The 23,526-nt window shown below is 48.7% G+C and overlaps 1 protein-coding gene across 1 annotated transcript in view; it reads right to left on the bottom strand.

Annotated features, from left to right (window-relative positions):
* LOC134457490 (uncharacterized) overlaps positions 1-23,526 on the bottom strand; it is a 69,775-nt gene that overhangs the window by 45,299 nt on the left and 950 nt on the right. The window contains exons 3-8 of the mRNA XM_063209498.1: positions 23,374-23,442; positions 23,124-23,244; positions 22,921-23,015; positions 22,455-22,511; positions 20,231-20,354; positions 94-197 (exon numbers count right to left, since the gene is read on the bottom strand). Coding sequence (XP_063065568.1) covers positions 94-197; positions 20,231-20,354; positions 22,455-22,511; positions 22,921-23,015; positions 23,124-23,244; positions 23,374-23,442 — 570 coding nt within the window. The remainder of the gene's footprint in view (positions 1-93; positions 198-20,230; positions 20,355-22,454; positions 22,512-22,920; positions 23,016-23,123; positions 23,245-23,373; positions 23,443-23,526) is intronic.

Below are 23,526 nucleotides of genomic sequence, written 5' to 3'. Positions count from 1 at the left end.
TAAAACTAGGTAATTTGGAATATGTGGCACTGGATTATTTCTGAATGCAGGTTACCCATCACCGGTGTTTAGAAATTCAGCCCCATTACTCACTTGCTGGCACACAGGTGTATGTGGTCTCCAGGTGCTTAGGGAGCCCTGGGCAGGGTTCAGCGAGGGACACTACACTGCTCTCACACTGGCTCCTCCAATCACACCTATTTGACAGATCATAAGCAGCAACAGCAAAAAACGAGGGTTATGTATATAACCACGGTTCTATGAGTTCCGGATGACCGCCAGGCGGTGCTTTCAGCACTGAATGTTCATCACATGCTTGCATGCAGGTTGAGTCTTAATATCAACAAAGTCACATGGTGACCCCCGGGTGACGTGCACGCTTGCCCTGGCATTAATTGCGTGCTCACCCGGAAGGCAATGCTTGGCAATCTTCTCGTCAGCATTCCGAGTGACTGCCAAGGCCTGGCGGTCATCCGGAACTCATAGAACCGTGGTTATATACATAACCCTCGTTCTATTTCGTTCCTTCTGACCGCCAGGCGGTGCTTTCAGCACTGGATGACGTATAACAAAAAGGTCACGAGGAAAACCAACGCACCCAGGCTGAGGGCTACAAAGAGCTTTGAAGGGTCTCCGCAGCCAAGGAGCCATGCGTCACCACGTTGACTCGATAAAACCGGGCAAATGTACAAGCCGATGTCCACGATGCAGCGGCACAAATGTTGGGGAGCAGGATTCCTCTCAGGGCCGCCCACGATGTAGCCACACTCCGCATGGAATGACCCCGAACGCCGTGAGGAGCTGTCTGGCCGCTGTAGGTATAAGCACATGAAATGGCATCCACAATCCACTTGGACAGCCGTTGCTTGGACAAGGCTTGACCCCGTCTACTCCCCAAGTGGCAGACAAATAGGCAATCAGACTGTCGTGAGGCAGCACTCGCCCGCATATAAAATCCCAAGGCTTGTACGGGGCATAGCAGGGTGTCAGTCAGCTCGCCGTCACCCTCCTGGGATGAAGAGCGGAAGGCAGCCAGCCGCAGAGGCACATTGACATATGATGATGGCAAGACCTTTGGTAGAAACGAGGGGTTGGGCCAAAGGGTAACCCCGGTGCCACCAGAGCTCCACCGCAGACATTCCTGGCTGACCGAGAGGGCGTGCAACTCCCCCACTCTCCTAGCTGAAGCCATAGCCAGGAGGAAGGCCGTCTTCATAGAGAGCCACTTGAGGTCAGCCTCCTCCAGAGGCTCGAAAGGTGGCTTGCGCAACGCCTCCAGTACCAGGAGCAAGTCCCACGGTGGTGTCGGGTTCCGTCGCTGAGGTCTCAGCCGTAGCGTGCCCTTTAGAAAACGCTTAACTAGTGTATGCGAGCCAACTGTCATGCCCCCCACTTTGGCATGCATGGCCGATATTGCCGCCGTGTACACTGTAGGTATAATTCCTGCCACTTCTCTACGCAGAGAAACTCATGACAAAGTTATGAGAATCATGTGACTCAAACTGATGATGATTGAGACGAAGGTCATCAATAATCACTAGTATAAGAGTTACTTTCCCTCTGATTGCCAAATGGCTGGCCCAGGGTCCCTGCCATGTTGTTCTCAGTCCTCCTCCTTTAGGAGGCGCTGTGACTAAAGCCCCATTCACAATCACCTGGCCACACGTGAAGTGTTCCCCAGGGACCATTGTTCGTCACTCTAGTTTTGACCGCGGGACGGACGAGACGCATAGAGCAACTTGCGCATCAACCTTTGGACACAGTATTGTTTGATATCTGGCCGAATAACAAACATAGACTGCTGAGTTCATCTTACACACACTTTGCAAAGAATTCCTCACTTCAAGTCTAAGGTCTTGCCTGGTCATATCTTAAGACTTTTATCCGGACACTGTGGGCTAAGGCGAGCTCACTGCGAGAAAATATCCACGCACGCCTCCGTGGAACAAACTTCTTGCATTTGGGATTCAACCGAAGAATCTCGAAGCCGCAACAACAAAGACTTTTGCAGCCCCAAACTCTCGAGGACGAGAGAAACGTGGACTGCAATCCCCATTTCCAGACGGACGTACCGCGCCTTTGGAAACTGGATCCTCCTCTTCATCTCACACAGTAGGCACTGGGCATAGCTTATGTACTGAGATAGATGTGTTTTGAACTATGACTTGAGTTATTTTTCATGTGCACATGTTTATTTGCATTTCTCCTGCTTCTCTGTCTATCCTTCTTCTTAGCTTAGGTTCCCCTCTGCTAACCCATTCTGTATTACTGGCTACTAAGCCTAGCGACCCCGCTTGTGTCGTTCGCACGGAATAGTTCAAGTATTGATTTAACCATCAATATTCTGAACTCTCCGAGGACCGTCATAGCGCGACCGTTTCGCCGACTAGTCAAGAAATACGCGCTGCGCCCTTTTGTTGTAACTGGCCATAGCCGGCCCTAGGTTAGCAACGCAACGCTAACCATTTGTTTACACAGACACGCATAGCCACTAGAGTTCCATCTCTCTTTCCCTTCTCTCTGTATATCTCTCCCTCTCTCTCGTTCTTTCACTCTCTCCCTTTCGAAATACTTGATTCTCAGAACCCTCCGAGCATTTCGGTACTCTTTTATACACTTTGAGTGCATAATCTGTAGTAAACCATTCTCTGAATAGCCAACTCTGCTCGGAGCGCTCTGCAAGTTAGCCATTAGCCAAGTTGGGCTTGCAGCGCCTACACAAGCACGCTGAAACCCCACTTCCTGTAGTTTTACAACTCGTAATGGCTGCGTAGACGGCAACGTCTCCTACTTGTTATTTCTTTTATTTCGTTTTCTTTCTCTCTCTGTTCTACTCGGACTTGTTATCGTTAATTCCAGAACCCTTTGATACATTCGCGTGTCCACTAAGGGACTTGAAGCGCCTGAAACCACACGGTTTACTTGCTACATAGCTGCTAGCTATCCCTATTGTTCACGGTTCTGATGCTAACGTTAACCTAGCCGAGAGGACGCCATTGTTGCCCAGCAACAGACACGCACATACAGTAGTTCCTCCCACTGACTACTACTCTCTCATCCCCTTTCATTTCTCTCCATTCCATTCGGAATTGTGTGCATTTATTACAGAAACCCAGACATTGTTGTGGACCCTTTGGGCCCTGCCTAGTCGACATTAGGCCTTTGCTAAGCAGCTACTTATCAGTAGCCTTCCCATTGTCTATGCTTTCTGTAGCTAATGCTAGCTTAGCCAACCACACACACGTGGTAGCCTATAGCAACCAGACCCCTGCTACACACACACACACACACACACACACACACAGGCTGAACGCCTGTCCCCCTCTTCTTTCTTTTCCCCTCTTTTATTTTCTTTCTTGTTTTATATTATTGTGCCTTATTTTTGTTATTATTCCATTTAACCGACTTTGAATGTAATGCATTTTATTAGTTATCCTAGTAGTTAATAAAAGTAAATCATTTGATTGCATTTTGTTGTCCTTGTTACTTTGTACACCCAACCAACCTATTATTAGAACTTTGCCTTCAGATCAACTTTTGTGCTTGTGTACCCCAGCTGATCACAGAGAATAGGCCTTACTGTTCACTGTGAACCGCTGAGTAACCCCAGTACAAAACTTATTGTTAATTCTGTGTTTAGCAATTTATTGTTGAATATTGTGATTGATAATCCAAGGATTTTATGAGACGGTTCTTAAATTCCATTTTAATTTATTTATTTATTAATATTAATGAATTCATAATTAATTAAATTCCCAAACGAGATTTTACCTTCAATTCCTGGTATAGCCGCATGAGGAGTAAATCCACACGCAGCTTCCCATACATTAACGTAACTTCAATTACATTACCGGTGCGACCCGTGTAAGAATTCCGATTCTTACGCGACTACCCCTACATTACGTGGTGCGGTCCGTGTGAGGATTTCGATCCTCACGCGACTACCCCTACATTACTGACGCCTGCGCGTGAGGATAGTGGTTTAATGGTTGGTGTACAAACTGCAATGACTAACAAACTGTCTTAAATAACAGTTAAAGGCCAATGTATAATTCAGAGTGAACTCTAACAGTGAGTAAACAACTAAAAGTGTGTCAAGCAAATTTCATAACTGAAACCTTGCTACAAAGTGTAACTTACAAATGTGCGCAAGTTAATTAATTAGCACAGTAAATTAAATTTGATTACAGTTAATTAATGACAAGTGTTAATTCCTGTAGAACTGATTAATACTCGCATATTAATTAGGAATAGAATTAGATTAAGTTCTAATCTACCTCATTAAAATCCAGTATTAGTTACGCCTAAAGTGAATTACCAAGACACTCGAATTAATTGATTTAAATTCAAGTTTGATTTCTAACCTAATTAATTGACAACTAGTATTGATTTCTCGTAACGCTCTGTGATACTCGAGGTCCAATGAATTACCGCGTTAGACAACATTCTGACTGAATTAGTTAATGTTAGTATTAACTTCCCATGGGAAACCAATTACTATCCGATTAATTAATTGTAGGGTCAGATAACGATCTTAGCGTAATTGATTAACAAACCCGTACGCTTAGCGACAAGATAATTAGTACTGCGCAGGGCAACTATTCAACAATTAGATTAGCCAAATCTAATGAGTCAATTGTTTACCCCGAAATTAGTCTAAACCTGCAAAACAAGTGTTTAGCCGGCCACTAAGAATGGCACCCTCATACTCCCTAGGCACGGAGCTCAGTGACTCAGTCACGGGACTAGTCAACACTCCCTCTGCCGTTCAAGAGATGGTTTGCACCCTTAGCGAAAGAGAATGCAAACAGGCCATTGCCATCACAATGGACAAAATGGCCGACCCTAGTAGAGTCACTAGTGTAGAAGGAAAGCTACAGCTACTCACTTTACTTCGCGCCCTGCGGGCGGAGCTGGAACACAAGCGGCATGTGTCCACCAGCGTTTATAGGTTTAGAGAACTCCCCACTGCCCAGGAGAACCTAACCTGCCAGGGTGTCGCTGACGAGCCCCACCCTCTGGAGCCTTGCAACGAGCCCACGTGGGCCTTGCCAATGCCTCCAGTTTCCCCTGAATTGTTAGAAGAGAAAACAGTTAGGGTAGACCCAGCCTCTGTTAGCAAGCTGGTAGCAGCTGCAAAAGCTGATCAGGGGGGCGCCAGAGAGCCTACCCCCCAGGAGTCTTGCGAGGAACCAGAGATGGTTCAAGCAATGCATCCAGACACTCCCCTAGTGCTAACTCCTCTTCAGTCCGAGTCCAGCTTACCCACTGCAAGAGATTACCCTAGGAAGAGTCAGCCTGAGGTCTATGCAGCCAAGATAAAGCCATGCTCTATCCTCTGGGACATCGACCCCCTAGTAAGGTTTGAAGGAAGGGACACCCTAAGTGCTCGCCAACCTCTGCCTTTCGACCCTCTCTTTGACCTCGCACCCATTGCATGGGGCGAGGGGGGAGACACCATAAGTGCTTCCACGGCCCTATCCCCTAGCACTCCTGTGACTCCGTTTCACCCAGTCTTAAACTCACCAGGAGATGAGAAAGATTTGCTGACACCAGAGCCCAAAGAAGTCCTAGGCCATAGGCCAGCGCTTCCCCAAGATCAGTGCCATGGTCCACAGTGGGCTGCGCCCACACTGACCACAACTTTCCACCAACAGGAACGAATTCTTTGTGTTGAGCCCAACACAGACGCCCTTCCCCATACTGAGGTATGGCGGCCCCTAGAGGGCCTCGATCTTACTGCATCCTGCTCCCAGGCGAGCTGCAGCATCCCAGATCCAGCTTCACCGTCGAGAACCCGAGGACAGCTCCATTCTACGACTCAGCTAACTCCAACAGGCGTCTTCCTCAACCACAACTTGCTCATCGAGCCTCCATCGTTCCCTTTGGGTGCAGTCGTACCGACCAGGTACCACTTCCCGCTAGCCAAGGAAGACGCTAGCAATAGCGCCTCCACTCCTAGCACCCTGCTAGCATTCTTGGCTAAGAAATTAGCCATTAGCCAGACTTTCTTCGACACCATGTGTCATGGCTTTCCTCCTCCTGCCTTCATACAGAAGAATCTCCGTCTTCTGTCAGCTCAGCAACCGCCGACGACCGTCCGAGCCCTAGGCACTGACGCCGCGTCGCTAACCATCCGCAGGAGAGAGTTTCTCCATTCTTTAAGTGTCATTCCCGGACTCCCTGACCTCTCGGTCATCGGAGCAGACACTTTGGTCCAGAACATCCAGGACGCCGGTTCCCGAACCGATCCAGTCCAACACCCATTCCAGGTTGACTTTGAAGCAACTCGTTCCAGACGAACGCTTCCCCAGACTTGTCATGTTGCTAGCAACTTTGACATAGCCCTTCTAGCTAGCACAGCTAGCTTCCCTCTTCAGTTGGCTCTCCCGGAAGACCAACTAAGTCTTAGCTCCCAAGCATTCTTTCAACCTGTCAGGCCATTCTTGGAGCCAGAGTTAGCAGTGTTCGCGAACATGCTACTCAAAGAGCACCACAATTCAGCTTACCTTCTGGCACCAGACCTGACGCGACATGACCCCACGATCTCATGCCGTCAGCCCCCAGACGTCCAGCTGAACCCAACGTTCCAGGACTTTGAGCTCACCCTTCCAGCCATCGGTGAACTCCCACCGTCGGACACCAACTTCGACTGTCCGGAACATTTCTTGGCCACTTTCCCTTCTCACATGGTTCACTCGGAACCCCAAGACACGCTTCAGGACGAACGCAGTGTCATGGCGGAATCCGACACACCAGAGCACGAGCTGGTGCGCGCTTTTGCCCTGCAAACGAGCAACCCGGTTCCTGCAACCCATGTGTTTGACTCAGCGTTATTTGAACCACATCCAGGTTTCGAACAGGAAGTTCCTCTTCAGCTTGCAGAAGCTGACAGCCTGAGTGTGGACGACACAGGACAACAGCCGCCCGAGCTGTTCTCCCACACAACAGCAGTCTTATTCCCGGACTTAAACAACCGTCACCTCCAAGACTGCCATGCCACCCGGATCACGAACGACCCGGATGCTTCACCATCGTTCTTGCGACAACGCAAAACTTTGTTAGGTGTCCACCGTCCGATCCCAGAAACGCTGAACACTCTGCTTGAGAAGCAGAGCAACGTGGAGTGTAATCAGAGTTATGACTCCCTCTTGTGGCCCATCTTTGAACTCAACGATCATTGGTGCCTCACCACCGATCACTGGCGATTGAGCAATCAAGAGCCTTTATCGGGGTGGCCCACGGCTCATCTGAGCGAAGAGCTCATCCAAGCAAAGGACACCAGGTCTTTTGTCTCCGCCAAGGTACCAAGTAGCTTCCGGATCTTGCGGGTCGATTCCGCGGACCAGCACAAGCTGGCCCTTTCCGTCAGAGGCAACCAACTGACATCTAACCAACGCCCGTTTGGTTATTCCAACTTCCCCGCTGAATTCAACATCTCCTTACACACAGCCGTGTGTAACGAAGAACATTCGGACAGGACAAGCACCTTCCAGGCCGCCCAAGCCCCGTCCAACGAATCCCGGAGCTCTTTGAGAGTCTGCAACGACTCCAGACAGTTTACTGAGGTCTACACTAGGAGCGTAGGACCGCTACGTCAACTTCCTTGGAAGGACCGAGCCTTCCCACTAAGTAGCCCTCAAGGACTTGCGTTCAAGGAGACAAAGCAGCCGCTTTACTCCGTTCCTTGTCTGGCACGCCCAGACACAAGCAAATTCTTTCCATCGGAGACCAGAGTCTCCCACCACTGCCTTAGCACCTCACTCTCGTCACGGTACAGCACTGAGGTGAAGTACTTGCCGAGCCACCAGATGGTGCTAGCCATGGACCTCGCGGAGTGCCAACACCGCGAGTGCGAGTCTTTCTCGGCTGGAGCCGAGATTGTAGCCACGCCTCCTCCTTCGTCTAAGCCATCCCAGGCTTATGACAACCAGCTGCGTCCTGCATTTCAACATGCAAACCACTGTAGAGACAGCGACTTGTCATTTAGAGCCGAAGAACAGCTTCACCTGAAGACCCACTCAGAAACGCAGCCAGGAGAAGAGCGCACAGGCCTCAGAGGCCTCTCCCTTCAGCACCTCCCAACGAGTGTGCATGACTCAGTAACTTTGTGGCGTCCACAGACTCCCCGTTCACTGAGAGAGATGCGACATGTCGCACAACTGACCTGGCAATCATCCGCTAGACCTGCAGACAGGTCCAGCGATGAGAACAGATCTCCATTTGGATGTCCAGGAGAAGACGCCCCGTCCAGGGTGTCCGCTCTCCAACATCCTTCATCGGGCCTCCCGATGTTAAATCGACACCGTCCACAACGCCAGGATCAGCAGAACACGGCGAGGGGGGAGCCCGAGCTCCGCCCCAGAGAGCAGGCCACTGCTCTTCAGTCTAGTGAACCTAGTTCAATCCCAACTGGTGTGATCAACCTCTCCAAGGGGGGTGGGCCTAGCCCACACTCCATCACCTGGGGAAGGGGGGTGAGCATTCGAACACTAAGCCTGGCCCGGCCAGACTAAAACATAGGTCTTAAAAGCACAAGTACTCGGATGGACCCTCGGTAACCGAAACTCGCTTCAAAAGCCTCTCGTACTCTATTTTTAGACATAACTATGTAACTCCCGCTCACCGTTAACACGCGTTCTACGCTAGTCAATCACACCTTGCATGCCATAGACGTATTAGCCTCATGATAAACTTAGTGATGTATGTTTCTCTGTAATTAGACACCTAATGCACCCTCTCAACACGCTTAGTGGAATTAAAATACAGCGTATTTGATCCCTTGTAGCATGGTTGACAACATATTTCGGTCTAAGACCCACACTAACGTTTACTCATTGCAGAATCACCTGGCCTATAGTCTTGGCATAGCTGTTATCCTCAATTTGTCAATCTGAAACCTAGAAATAGGATTCCTTCTCAATTTACCAACATTGAGTGACAAATCTTTTCAGAATCAAGTCGGTCTTCTATGTAGGTTTCTGGCACAACGTACACGTACGTCTAGACTCCTCCTCCTATCGTAGCTTATGACAATCCTTCACTCTACCTCATTTCTTCCTCCTGCACCTCTACCTCAAGCCCACTGGGTCAATCCCAGCTCTCCTTTATTAGAGACGCGCCGTCTCTGCGGACTGTCGACAGTCCCTGTTCACGAGCGTGCACCCAACTGTCTAAGGACAAACCACAGAAATTAGAGTAGCACGGATGGACAATCATTAGCTAACCAACACCACAGACCGAGATTCTGACACCTTGTGACCACCATAACACAGTCACTACACTGCATTTCCATGGGACATCCAGTTAGCGACTGGGTTATCACTGTTCACACTCACCTCATTCAGTCACATACTGATACTGCACTTCACAGTTGCATACTGATACTACACCTCACAGTTGCACAATGACACTACACCTGACACTACACTGCAATATTGGACCACCCGGTCTGCGCGCCTGAGAGCCTTGACCGCACCAGAGTCCAACTCTACTGGGGACTGTGTCTCCATTAACCTTCCTAAGGGTAGGCTTGCTAACACGCTAACCCTTTCCTTTCCTCTCCTTTTTCATTGATTTTTCTTTGATTTTGGTTTGCTGTGTAAAATGTCATATGTAGTTAGTTAGGTAGCTTTATTTACAGTCATCATGCCCAGATGCCTTCGTAGCATTGCCCAGATGCCACTGTGAACTCTATGAACTGTGAACTGTATGAACTTTGAATTGCATGGACTGTTTCTCAAAGACTTTTTCCAGAAGGATCTTTCGGATTACCTTTTCGGACTACCTCACTTTGGATCACTCCTATGGACTGCGACTCGTGGCAGAAACACACTACAGACCCACAGGAGGGCCATTCCATTCACCACCAGTGCGTCGGGGGGAGATGTAGGTATAATTCCTGCCACTTCTCTACGCAGAGAAACTCATGACAAAGTTATGAGAATCATGTGACTCAAACTGATGATGATTGAGACGAAGGTCATCAATAATCACTAGTATAAGAGTTACTTTCCCTCTGATTGCCAAATGGCTGGCCCAGGGTCCCTGCCATGTTGTTCTCAGTCCTCCTCCTTTAGGAGGCGCTGTGACTAAAGCCCCATTCACAATCACCTGGCCACACGTGAAGTGTTCCCCAGGGACCATTGTTCGTCACTCTAGTTTTGACCGCGGGACGGACGAGACGCATAGAGCAACTTGCGCATCAACCTTTGGACACAGTATTGTTTGATATCTGGCCGAATAACAAACATAGACTGCTGAGTTCATCTTACACACACTTTGCAAAGAATTCCTCACTTCAAGTCTAAGGTCTTGCCTGGTCATATCTTAAGACTTTTATCCGGACACTGTGGGCTAAGGCGAGCTCACTGCGAGAAAATATCCACGCACGCCTCCGTGGAACAAACTTCTTGCATTTGGGATTCAACCGAAGAATCTCGAAGCCGCAACAACAAAGACTTTTGCAGCCCCAAACTCTCGAGGACGAGAGAAACGTGGACTGCAATCCCCATTTCCAGACGGACGTACCGCGCCTTTGGAAACTGGATCCTAGCTTATGTACTGAGATAGATGTGTTTTGAACTATGACTTGAGTTATTTTTCATGTGCACATGTTTATTTGCATTTCTCCTGCTTCTCTGTCTATCCTTCTTCTTAGCTTAGGTTCCCCTCTGCTAACCCATTCTGTATTACTGGCTACTAAGCCTAGCGACCCCGCTTGTGTCGTTCGCACGGAATAGTTCAAGTATTGATTTAACCATCAATATTCTGAACTCTCCGAGGACCGTCATAGCGCGACCGTTTCGCCGACTAGTCAAGAAATACGCGCTGCGCCCTTTTGTTGTAACTGGCCATAGCCGGCCCTAGGTTAGCAACGCAACGCTAACCATTTGTTTACACAGACACGCATAGCCACTAGAGTTCCATCTCTCTTTCCCTTCTCTCTGTATATCTCTCCCTCTCTCTCGTTCTTTCACTCTCTCCCTTTCGAAATACTTGATTCTCAGAACCCTCCGAGCATTTCGGTACTCTTTTATACACTTTGAGTGCATAATCTGTAGTAAACCATTCTCTGAATAGCCAACTCTGCTCGGAGCGCTCTGCAAGTTAGCCATTAGCCAAGTTGGGCTTGCAGCGCCTACACAAGCACGCTGAAACCCCACTTCCTGTAGTTTTACAACTCGTAATGGCTGCGTAGACGGCAACGTCTCCTACTTGTTATTTCTTTTATTTCGTTTTGTTTCTCTCTCTGTTCTACTCGGACTTGTTATCGTTAATTCCAGAACCCTTTGATACATTCGCGTGTCCACTAAGGGACTTGAAGCGCCTGAAACCACACGGTTTACTTGCTACATAGCTGCTAGCTATCCCTATTGTTCACGGTTCTGATGCTAACGTTAACCTAGCCGAGAGGACGCCATTGTTGCCCAGCAACAGACACGCACATACAGTAGTTCCTCCCACTGACTACTACTCTCTCATCCCCTTTCATTTTTCTGCATTCCATTCGGAATTGTGTGCATTTATTACAGAAACCCAGACATTGTTGTGGACCCTTTGGGCCCTGCCTAGTCGACATTAGGCCTTTGCTAAGCAGCTACTTATCAGTAGCCTTCCCATTGTCTATGCTTTCTGTAGCTAATGCTAGCTTAGCCAACCACACACACGTGGTAGCCTATAGCAACCAGACCCCTGCTACACACACACACACACACACACACACACAGGCTGAACGCCTGTCCCCCTCTTCTTTCTTTTCCCCTCTTTTATTTTCTTTCTTGTTTTATATTATTGTGCCTTATTTTTGTTATTATTCCATTTAACCGACTTTGAATGTAATGCATTTTATTAGTTATCCTAGTAGTTAATAAAAGTAAATCATTTGATTGCATTTTGTTGTCCTTGTTACTTTGTACACCCAACCAACCTATTATTAGAACTTTGCCTTCAGATCAACTTTTGTGCTTGTGTACCCCAGCTGATCACAGAGAATAGGCCTTACTGTTCACTGTGAACCGCTGAGTAACCCCAGTACAAAACTTATTATTAATTCTGTGTTTAGCAATTTATTGTTGAATATTGTGATTGATAATCCAAGGATTTTATGAGACGGTCCTTAAATTACATTTTAATTCATTTATTTATTAATATTAATTAATTCATAATTAATTAAATTCCCCAACGAGATTTTACCTTCAATTCCTGGTATAGCCGCATGAGGAGTAAATCCACACGCAGCTTCCCATACATTAACGTAACTTCAATTACATTACCGGTGCGACCCGTGTAAGAATTCCGATTCTTACGCGACTACCCCTACATTACGTGGTGCGGTCCGTGTGAGGATTTCAATTCTCACGCGACTACCCCTACAACACTCGGATGGTGGAAGGCGCAAGACCTTTGTCAAAAAGGGACTGCAGAAAGGCAAGGACATCTGGTATAGGACAAGACGTCGGCTCCAAATCCCGTCCGACGCACCACTGAGTAAACAGGCACCACCTGTTGTTGTACAACACAGTGGTGGAAGGTGCGCGAGAGTGCGAGATGGTATGCGCAACGGCCGGATCACACGCAGCTAGCAGGGGGTCAGGCCCCTGAGAGGCCAAATCCACAGGTGCAGGCATGCCGGGTCCGGATGCCAGAGCTGACCGTCCAGCTGAGAGAGGAGATCCAGTCGGTGGGGAAGGCACCAGGGCTCCCCGTCCAGCATGTGGTACAGTACCGGAAACCAAGGCCTCCCGGGCCACCTGGGTGCCACGAAGAGGACCTGGTGGCCCCCTCTCCTGATCCTCTCCAGGGCGTGTAGTATGAGTGGGAGGGGCGGGTAAGCATACAGCAGCGTCCTTGGCCATACGTGGGCCAGCGCGTCCTGGCCCAGCGGACCCACAGGGACCCCGAGCGAGAACCACAGGGGGCAGTGAGTGGTCGTGAGGGAGGCGAAAAGGTCCACCTGCGCCCTCCCGTATCTGCTCCAAATGGCCTGCACCACCTCCGGATGCAGTCTCCACTCGCCAGGAGGAGGCTGACCTCGGGAGAGGAGGTCGGCAGCAGAGTTCATAATGCCGGGCAAGTACATCGCCCTCAGGCTCAGAAGGCGGGTGTAGGCCCAGGGAAGCAGGCGCTGTGACAGTCTCAGGGAGGACCGGGACCTCGTTCCCCCCTTGGTAGTTGATGTGGTGGACAACAGAGGTGTTGTCCGTCCTCACCAAGACATGCCTCCCCGCAAGCCAGGGTAGAAAATGTCTGAGCGCCATCATGACAGCCAGTAGCTCCAGGTCGTTTATGTGCAGGCGCTGTTGTCGTGGGCTCCACAAGCCGCAGGCGGTTCTGCACTGCCAGACCGCACCCCATCCGGACAGAGATGCATCCGTGGTCACGCCCATGGGAACACCTTGCGTCAGGCGAGAGCGCCTCCTCCAAGGACGAAGGCAGAGTAAGCAGCTGGACGTGACACTGATCCGTCTGTGACGGTGGTACTGGGGGTGCAAGCCAAGGTCGTTCACCCACACCTGGAGAGGCCTCAGCAGGAGGAGGCCGAGGGGAACAATGCGGGATGCCGCAGTCAGCATACCGAGTAAAACCTGGAAGGAGTGTAGGGTCTGCGACGAGCCCCTTTGGAACAGACTCACCTTGTGCAAGATGGCGTCTATCCGTGGATCGGACGGGCACGCAGTCATCGACCGGGAGTCCACCAGGATGCCGAGGAAGATTGTCCGCTGCGCCGGCGTCAACAAGCTCTTCTTCCGGTTCACAGAAATTCCCAGCTCTGCGACGTGCGCAAGGAGCCTGGCCGAGTCCTGGAGCGCCCGCTCTCTGGACTTCGAGCATACCAGCCAGTCGTCGAGGTAGGGGAACACCCGCAGCCCACTGCTCTGCATCGGGGCCAGCGCCGCAGCCACGAACCGCGTAAACACCCTGGGTGCCAGGGATATTCCGAATGGCAGAACGTTGAATTGGAACGCCCTCCCCTCGAAGGCGAACCGCAGATATTGCCGGTGCCGAGGTGCAATCGGCACATGGAAATAAGCGTCCGTAAGGTCCACCGAGGTGAACCAGTCGCCCCTCCTGATGCCGGACAGGACGTCCTCTGTGCGCAGCATGCGGAATTTCAGCAGCTTGAGGTGCCTGTTCAGGGGCCCGAGGTCCAGAATGGGGCGAAGCCCGCCCCCTTTCTTGGGAACGATAAAATAAGTGGAGTAAAACCCACCTTCTTGTGAGGATGGCCCGAGTTCTTGAATTGCATCCTTCTGCAGGAGGGCCTGGATCTCCTGCCTCAGGGCCAGGGCCGTGATGTTGTCCTTGACCCTGGTCATCTGTACCCCCCGGAACCTTGGCGGCCGGGACCCAAACTGGATGTTGTACCCGCGGGATACCACAGACAACACCCAAGGGTCGGGGGTGGTGGCTTCCCAGTGCGCCAGCTGGCGCCCACGCCTCCCGCCAACCCTAGGGGGGCGCGAGTCAGGCGGTCCGCTCCGACGGGCCCGGGGCCTGGAGGGTTGCTGGCGAAATCCAGAAGACTGTGATGGCCGAGGCTGCGAGGCTGGAGACGGTCTCTGGGGAGGTTGACGTCCAGCTGGGCTGGGCCTCCGACTCTGAGCGGGGGTCCGGCGAAGACTGGCAAAGTCCTTCCTGGCCTTGAAGTGACTTGAACGCCACGTTGAAGCGCATCCTGGGCGGCCGGTCCAAAGAGGTGAGGGGGGACCACTGGCAGAGAGCGGAGGGCCCTCCTACATGACTCAGACAGAGGCGACTGAGCGAGCCAGACCTGTCGCCTCGCCATGGTCAGGTTGGACATGACTCTTCCTTGTTCCCTGGAGATGTAGGCAAACGCCTGTAGTAGCGTGTCTGAGAGATCCCGCACAGACGAGTCGACCTCCGCAGTCTGGAGGGTCTGCGACATGGCCAACAGGAGGTGGGACATGGAGTTACCAATGCGTGCAGCGCGCGCAGCTGCGTCGTATCTCCTGCAGAGGAAGTCATCCGTGACACGGCACTGTGGCCGCGGGCAGCGAGCATCTGGTCTCAGGGCCTCGTCCGCGAGACTATCAGGGCAGCCAGTGTAGGCTCGATACCAGGCATGGAGTCAATGCCATAGGTGGAGGCCCCCTGCATATTGGCCAAAGCCCGGTCATCGCTGGTCCGGTGAGCAAAGCGCCTTGGATCTGCCCAACATTTGTGCAGCTCCTCTAAATACGGGGCAGACGGGGGCACGCAGAATCCTGCAGGGCCGGCGGGCTGCTGAAAAAACACACTCTGCAAAGCCGATTCCGCCGGTGGACCATCCAGGCCCAATCGCGCCAGGGCCACCTTGAGGGTGGGCCTCACCACCGAACCCTGGACTTGCACAGAGCCCCTGGGGGAGCTCAGGGCAGAGGTAAGCCCAGCGCCGTCACGGCCAGTACTGTCTGACAGGTCCTCCCATTCGTCGACCACGGCCAGATTCTCAGAGGCCGCGGTCGAGAGGATGTCGTCTTCGCGGGCAGACACCGCCGGGGACAGTTGCGGGGGATCTCTCACCACAGACGACGTGGTAGCCGCCCAAGATGAATTTGCTGCAGCCATCGACTCGGGCTGTCGTTGACCCAGGAGAATAGCTTTGAGTTCGGCAAACTCAGAGGCCATAGCATCCACTCTCTGAGCCACGAGGTCCACCCTCGACAGCTTCGCTGGCGCCACGCCTTGAGGGTCTCTGGCCTCCAGTCGGCGCCTCTTCTGTTGTCCAGCGGGCACAGGGTCCTTATGCGGTGCAGGCAACCGAACCCCTTCCACAAGGGCCAGTTGCTCTTGTCGGGCGGTTACGCTCAGGCAGGAGCAATTCACACACGCCATCTCGGTAAGGCCTTGCCGCAGGTGTTCGAGACCGAGGCAGGTTGGACACTGGTCATGTCCGTCATCGGGGTCGAGAGGGACACGGCAGTCGACACAGATGAACATAGCTGCGGGCGAGACACAAGAACACAAGCAGAGAGACAGGTAGGACTCAAAAGGCACCAAGCCAATGCTCCGCCGCAGGCAGGGAAAAACGGGGCGGAAAACACCCACGCACAGCAGTAATTGCAGCCACAGGGGCGCAGACACCCACAGGCTCGACGTACCACCAGGGCGAAACCACCCACGGCCGGACTACCCCCGGTAGGCTAGAGAATGAAGCACAGTAGGCAAACGGAGCGGAAACACTCAAAAACAGCCGAAACAATCCAGATGCATATAAAAGGGGTTAATAAACCAGCACAGAATATGCGCCCTTGGCCTCAGATCACAATAAACCAGACAACGGCAGTCTAGGAAGTGGAGCGTAAGCACTCACGCACAACAAGATCGACCGCAGCAGCGTAAACACTAGAGGTGCTCCGATTGCTCGGCTGCCGATCATGACCGGCCGATAATGGCCAAAAATAGCCTGATCGGTGATCGGAAAAACATGCCGATCAAAAAACCGATCGAGAGATATTAAATTCCTCACGCAACCATTTGCCTTTACACCTGGCGCTGCATGTAGGCGCTGGCTCTGCACAGCTGCAACTGCACCAAAACAAGGCATCTTTGCTTGTCTATAACTTTTCGCCATTCCCCCCTTCATTTCCACCATTCATAACCATATCTGCATCAACAATGATCTGATTTTCCGATCCATGCGCCGTTTACCTGAGTGACAATGTAATTTGCGATTGAGTACTCGCCAGTGAGCCATGTTACGTTATAACCTGTGTAGTTGCCTTGGTCAGCACGCGACAACTTCACGTTGTCAGCACAAACATGTCAATTATTGTTTTCAAAGTTGTAATTGGCAGTCAGTCGATTAGTTTGATAGTCGCTGAAACACCAAACGGCGACAGATGTGGTTAAAACTTGAGAGAGAGATTCAGAACGGTAGTGGAGCACTGCAACTGTGGACGGTGACAGAGAGGGGAGGGGCTCTCCTCACGAGGCTGCTCATTTAAAGCGACAGGTTGCTTTTTTCTCGTATGTGGAAGACTATTTGATGTAATGTTTCAGTTTCAATTCAATCTTAAATAGTTTAGTTATTCTATGCAATAACTTATACATTGATTAATACTGTAGACTGTATTACCAACACTAGTCTGAAAGATAATAATAATAATAATAATAACAATAATAATAATAATAATAGCCTAATAATAGACATGTGCAAATTAAGATTGATTGGTTTATGGGCAGAAATGGTATTCAATAAGGATAATTAATAGGCTATTAAAAAAATAGGAAATCATTTTTGTGATCGGCAATGATCGGTAATCGGCAGATAAAGATTTTTGGTGATCGGTATCGGTGATCGGACCCAAAAAATGGTGATCGGAGCACCTCTAGTAAACACACACGGTCAAACGAGCACAGGAGATTGTACGACAGGCAGCGAGAAGCAACGAAACAGCAGACTAGAGCGGAATCACTCACAAATATCAGTAGCAGCTGGAGCGGCGCACACGCCACAGGCCAAGCCAACCTAAGGAAGGCGACGTAGAAAGAAAAAGCCGACAAGCAGGCAATAGAAATAAAATGTACACAAAAGACGGAGCGACAACACTCACAAACTGCCGCGGCAGCCGTAGCGGCGCACACACCACAGGCTAATAAACCGAGATACACGAAACACTCGTAAAATGAGCAATACGCAGGAAACAGAGCACAACAGGAGCGGAACCACTCACGCACAGCAGTAGAAGTGTAGGCCTACAACCGATGGGTAAACAAACCGAGGATGTAGAATAAGAAAGTCGCTAGACAATGACTGAAGTAAGACAGGCCACAGCAAGGAGCGGAAGCACCCCTACGGGTAGGCAAACACAGGAAAATATCCTTAAAGGATAGTTCCGGCGTAAAATGAAAGTTTCACCATCGCTTTCCCATGCCACATAATGTATCTAATGATGAGCCATTCCGGGCAATGCCGCGCCGTTATGGAGTTAGCTAATTTTAAGCTTTTTGGTGAAAAACGCAGCCAACGCATCACGGCGGGGCCAATTATAAACCTATTCTTTTCTGATGTTTCCCCGCTATAAACAACTTCAAAAACGCTACACACTTCATCACAAAGGTCTCGTCAATCAAACCGAGGCACAGAGAATGTCATCGGACCACACAATCTTTCACTGGCCAGTGTTTTCAGAGGTGTCTCACTGTTGCAACTCTCTGACCCGGATGCAGGCTACTCAATCAGGTGGCTAGGTAGGCTAAACATGGTCCGCGGTTCGCACCGGCTGCGACCGTAAAATGAAAAGCTGGAACCCCGACCGTTTTCACCGACTGCCACTGTCTAAACCAGCCATATTACGGGAATGGCTAATAGCATTAGAAGTGGACGAAACTGGCGTAAAAACCCGGAGGGATCGCTACTACCGTGTTACAAAGTAATTGCAACACGGTATAATATAACATGGATTCAGCTTTGTAATAACACACCACTGGTGGTGTACTTACATCTGTAAGAGTACTTCTAGTACGACTTTATAAATTCCTCCAGCCCTCCTCCGTTGCGTAATGGTCCATCTGACCTCGCGCGCCCTGGTCATTAGAGTCTACTTCACTGAAACTACTCTAGCATGCTTGACATCAACCACATCGAATGCCTCAGGTCGCACAATTTCACAATTTCACTTGCCATCCCGCGCTAGTTTGTTTTGACAGTGTATTTATCTCCTGTAGTGGGCTACATTTACTGTACCTGTAGGCTATGCCTTCCCAAAACAGAGTGCTTGCTGGCAAAGACGCGCGGTGTTGCAACCAGTTTCACAGATTCACAGACAGTCAAGATTCATGAGCCAGACACATTTACACATATTTCTCACTCTTCGAACATACCTCCATAGCCATGCGCCTTTTTGACACAGCATTCCTCTTTAGACGGTTTCGTTTAGGCTAGGTGTTCCATCTCCCTTACTCTTCTTGTTTTTGGCTCCATCATCCATCATCCTCGAAATGCTCCCTCCACACACGGTAGTAGCGATCCCTCCGGGTTTTTACGCCAGTTTCGTCCACTTCTAATGCTATTAGCCATTCCCGTAATATGGCTGGTTTAGACAGTGGCAGTCGGTGAAAACGGTCGGGGTTCCAGCTTTTCATTTTACGGTCGCAGCCGGTGCGAACCGCGGACCATGTTTAGCCTACCTAGCCACCTGATTGAGTAGCCTGCATCCGGGTCAGAGAGTTGCAACAGTGAGACACCTCTGAAAACACTGGCCAGTGAAAGATTGTGTGGTCCGATGACATTCTCTGTGCCTCGGTTTGATTGACGAGACCTTTGTGATGAAGTGTGTAGCGTTTTTGAAGTTGTTTATAGCGGGGAAACATCAGAAAAGAAAAGGTTTATAATTGGCCCCGCCGTGATGCGTTGGCTGCGTTTTTCACCAAAAAGCTTAAAATAAGCTAACTCCATAACGGCGCGGCATTGCCCGGAATGGCTCATCATTAGATACATTATGTGGCATGGGAAAGCGATGGTGAAACTTTCATTTTACGCCGGAACTATCCTTTAAGTAAACAATAAGCTAATGAGCAACAGCAATAGAGCGACAAAAGAAAAGAGCGAAACCACTCACACAACCGCAGCTGTCGCGGCGCAAACACCCGTAGGCAATTAAACAGAAAACAGAGCGAGTACACTCACGCACAGTAGCAGATAAGGGAAAAAATCCCACGGCAAACAATGAGAAAACAAGAAATAGATAACGGAGCGAAGCCACTCACCACAACCAAAAAACGCCGTAGGCCAAAAAAAAAAACAAAAAAAACGCCTACTGTACTCACCAACTGAAGTCCGAAATGCGTTCGCGGCCGTCAGGAGGGCGAAAAATCAGCTCCAAATACTTACAAGTATAAGACCGCTCACAGGAACGCAAAACAACAGACATGGTTATCAGACCTGCGTCTTAGCGCACGAGAAGATGAAAAGCATTGACTTCCAGGTGAGCACGCAATTAATACCAGGGCAATTGTGCACGTCACCGGCCAGGGGTCACCATGTGACTTTGTTGATATTAAGACTCGACCTGCATGCAAGCATGTGATGAACATTCAGTGCTGAAAGCACCGCCTGGCGGTCAGAAGGAACGAAATAGAACACAATTGATATTCAACTTTTTTGAGCAATTAAATAAATGTAACACATTTAAATTAAACCCCAATACCAGGTATGTTTGTAGAATATTCTGATAAAACAATGCTAAAGTTTACTGGTTAAGAAACTCATTCCTTTGAACGTCACCTCTGTGGTAAGGGAGTAAGAGAGCACTGTGCCGGGTGCTTGACAGGATCATTAGCGGGGGCGCAGGCGGGGTTGTCATGACTGTACTTTGCACTCAGGATGCTCAACACTCCCTCTCCTGGACCTAAAGGAGATCACACAGACTACAGTACTTCAAAGCTTTTTACACGTACAGTGCTATGCAGAAGTATTTGCCCCTTACTTATTTTCTTAGCTTTTATTGCACTCTGAATCATTTCAGATCAAGGACATTGAAATGGTAGATAGAGATAACTCAAAGTAAAAGAGTAAAAAACAAAAACATGTTTTAATTGCCTATTTAATTTATTAAGCAGAAAAAGCCATCTGAAACTACTTGACCTCATGTGAAAAAGGAATTGCCCCTTCAACCTTATACCTTGTTGTACCACCCTGAGAAGCAACAATTTTAATCAAGTATTTACAAGAACTTGCAAACAGTCTTTCATATCACTGTGGGGTAATGTTTGCCAAATCTTCTTACCTTAATTATTTTAAAATCGGCTACAGTGGAGGGTTTCCAATCCATGCATGAACACAAATGAATGTTACAAATGGATGGCTGGCTTCAGGATTTGTTTGAAGAGAGCAGAATGAATGCCTACCTCAATCATAGCTGGTCGCCCATGTCCTGAGGCAGCAAAACAGCCCCAAACTATGAAATTCCCACCACCATATTTCACTTTTCACATGGCATTCTTTTTAACAAATACAGTGTTTATTTCACACTAGATGTTACAGAAGGCTCTCCTTTCAAAAAGTTCAACTTTTGTTTCATCAGTCCACAGAATATTTTCTCAGAAGCTTTTTATGCATTGTCTATGTTTTTAGCAAATTTGAGACCAGATTTAATGCTTTCCTTGTCAGAGGTGGCCCTTGCAACTCTGACATGCATGCAATGTTTGCCTAGTCTTTTTCTCGTGGTTGAGTCATGGACACATTCATTTTATAAGGTAATTAGCACCTCCAGTTGATAAGATGTTCTGTGTTCCTTTCTGAACTCTTGGATCCACCGCCACTGTCTTCTTGGGGTTATTTTAGTGTGACAGCCACTCTTAGAAATACCACTCCAACCTGCTTTCTCAATTTATGGACAATGGCTCTCTCACCATGGTTTGCAGATGTCCCAATGACTTTCTGTTGATTAATTACAGATACATCCTCATTTAACAAGGTGGACAATTAATTTTTCACACAGGCTCATGCAGGTTTGGATGGCATCTTTCTCTGAACGAATGACGAAAACTGCATTTTATGTTTACTTGGATTATCCTTGTTTAACATTTACATTTGTTTGGTGATCTGAAAAGGTTAAGTGTGACAAATATGCAAAGAAGTAAAAAATCAGGGGGGGGGGGAATACATACATTTCGCAGAGCACTGTATATGGATATTTTTCAAAACACATTGCAATCTCGTTTACACATAAAAAGTTTTAGAATGCACATTTCAAATCTCAATCTAGGGGCTAAAACGCACCTGTTACAATGGAGTTGCATGTAAATGGAGTTTAAAAATCTGCATTTAAAATATCTGCATACGTGTAACCAGCACTTGATCTAGTGCACACACTAGAAGACTCAGCCATTTTCAGCGCTAAAACACACCTGGTGCAAAAACACACCTGGCGCAAAAACACAGGCGCTAAAACACACCTGTTACAATGGAGTTACATGTAAGCGGATTTTAACAAAATCTGCATTTAAAGGCACACTGTGTGAGATTTTTCGTTGTTTATTTCCAGAATTCATGCTGCCCATTCACTAATGTTACCTTATTCATGAATACTTACCACCACCACACCATCAAATTCTAAGTATTCATTGTGACTGGAAAAATTGCACTTTTCATACATGAAAAGGGGGATCTTCTCCATGGTCCGCCATTTTGAATTTCCAAAAATACCCATTTTTAGCTGCAAAAATGACTCTTCTTGGACCATACTAGAAAATATTTGTTTATCACTTAGTAAACTTTCATGTAAAGATTCAATTTGGCAATAGGCAGCCCCTTCATTGACCATTTCCTGCACAGTGTACCTTTAAAATATCTGCATACGTGTAACCAGCACTTGATCTAGTGCACACACTAGAAGACACTAAAACACACCTGGCGCTATGTTCAGCGCTCCCGAGGGTCCTCCAGTGGGAGTTTGAATTCCCAATCCTACCCATTCTTGATGCACATTTTGTAGACACAGACTTACCACACTGAAGACGCTGTACATTGCTGTGACCACCACCATCACAAGTAAAGACCTTTTCTACACTCACACACGCGCACACACACACACAGAAAGAGAGAGAAGTAACCTAAGACTTTCGCACCGTACATTATTAAATTGACTTCCTACTTAGTGAATTAAGTGTAGTTCTTGTATCCCTGGAAATTTGTATAGTAGCTATAGTAACTGACTGATTTATTTTATCACAGACGTGTTCTTCTGTCTGCTTCCGAGGGTCACACATGATGTCAACCATGTTATGGACGGGAAGGTTACCCCTCTGTACCACCAACTGATAAAAAAATATGTCATATGTATAAATGACAGCTTGTCTGACCCTCTGAAGAAGACGGAAATTACTGTCAAAACATTCCTGTGACAAAATCACCTGTTATGAGACATAGTGGGGGAAAAGGTAAAATATTATCAATGAGACAGCGACACCTACTGGTTGTCTGGCAGGTGTAGAGGATGTCCAGGGCGTTGAAGTTTTTGTCACAGTTGACGTAAGGCCCAGTGTCACACTGCCCTTTTCCATTGCAGCTGTAAAATAGGAAATGAACACAGCCCTTGTAACCCAGAGCCAGTGAAATCCAGATGTGATTTAACTTGTGAGAAAAAAACTGGTGCCACTGTGGACTTGTAACATACCTCTCTGATATTAGCGTTTGGACATTTGTATTTGAACAGTCAACCCCACCAGAAGACGAGGGGCAGTCTGGTGAATCCACGTGAATATTTTTGGCAGTCCAGATGTGTATCACACCAGTGTCTGCCCACACACACAAAGGAAAATTATCCTTTAAAGATTTCAACCGTCATTTGCAGGCTATTGTTTAAGAAAAATAGAATTATTCATCTATGTGAATAGAATTATTCATCTCTGTGTATTTTCTCTTACGGCAATAGAGCAGTGACGACCTGGCACACAGGATCTGTTGTTTGAACGATGACGTTGGAGCAAGTTCACCTGAGAGAGCATTGGGAGAGGAAAAGTTAAATTGTGCAATACTGTACTGCCCTGAGTTTGTGCAATGCTGCACTGCCCACACTT

The sequence above is a fragment of the Engraulis encrasicolus genome, chromosome 10 (genome assembly GCF_034702125.1).
Source record: "Engraulis encrasicolus isolate BLACKSEA-1 chromosome 10, IST_EnEncr_1.0, whole genome shotgun sequence".
In the NCBI taxonomy this organism is placed as follows: Eukaryota; Metazoa; Chordata; class Actinopteri; order Clupeiformes; family Engraulidae; genus Engraulis; species Engraulis encrasicolus.
This window is presented reverse-complemented; position numbering and strand designations above follow the sequence as displayed.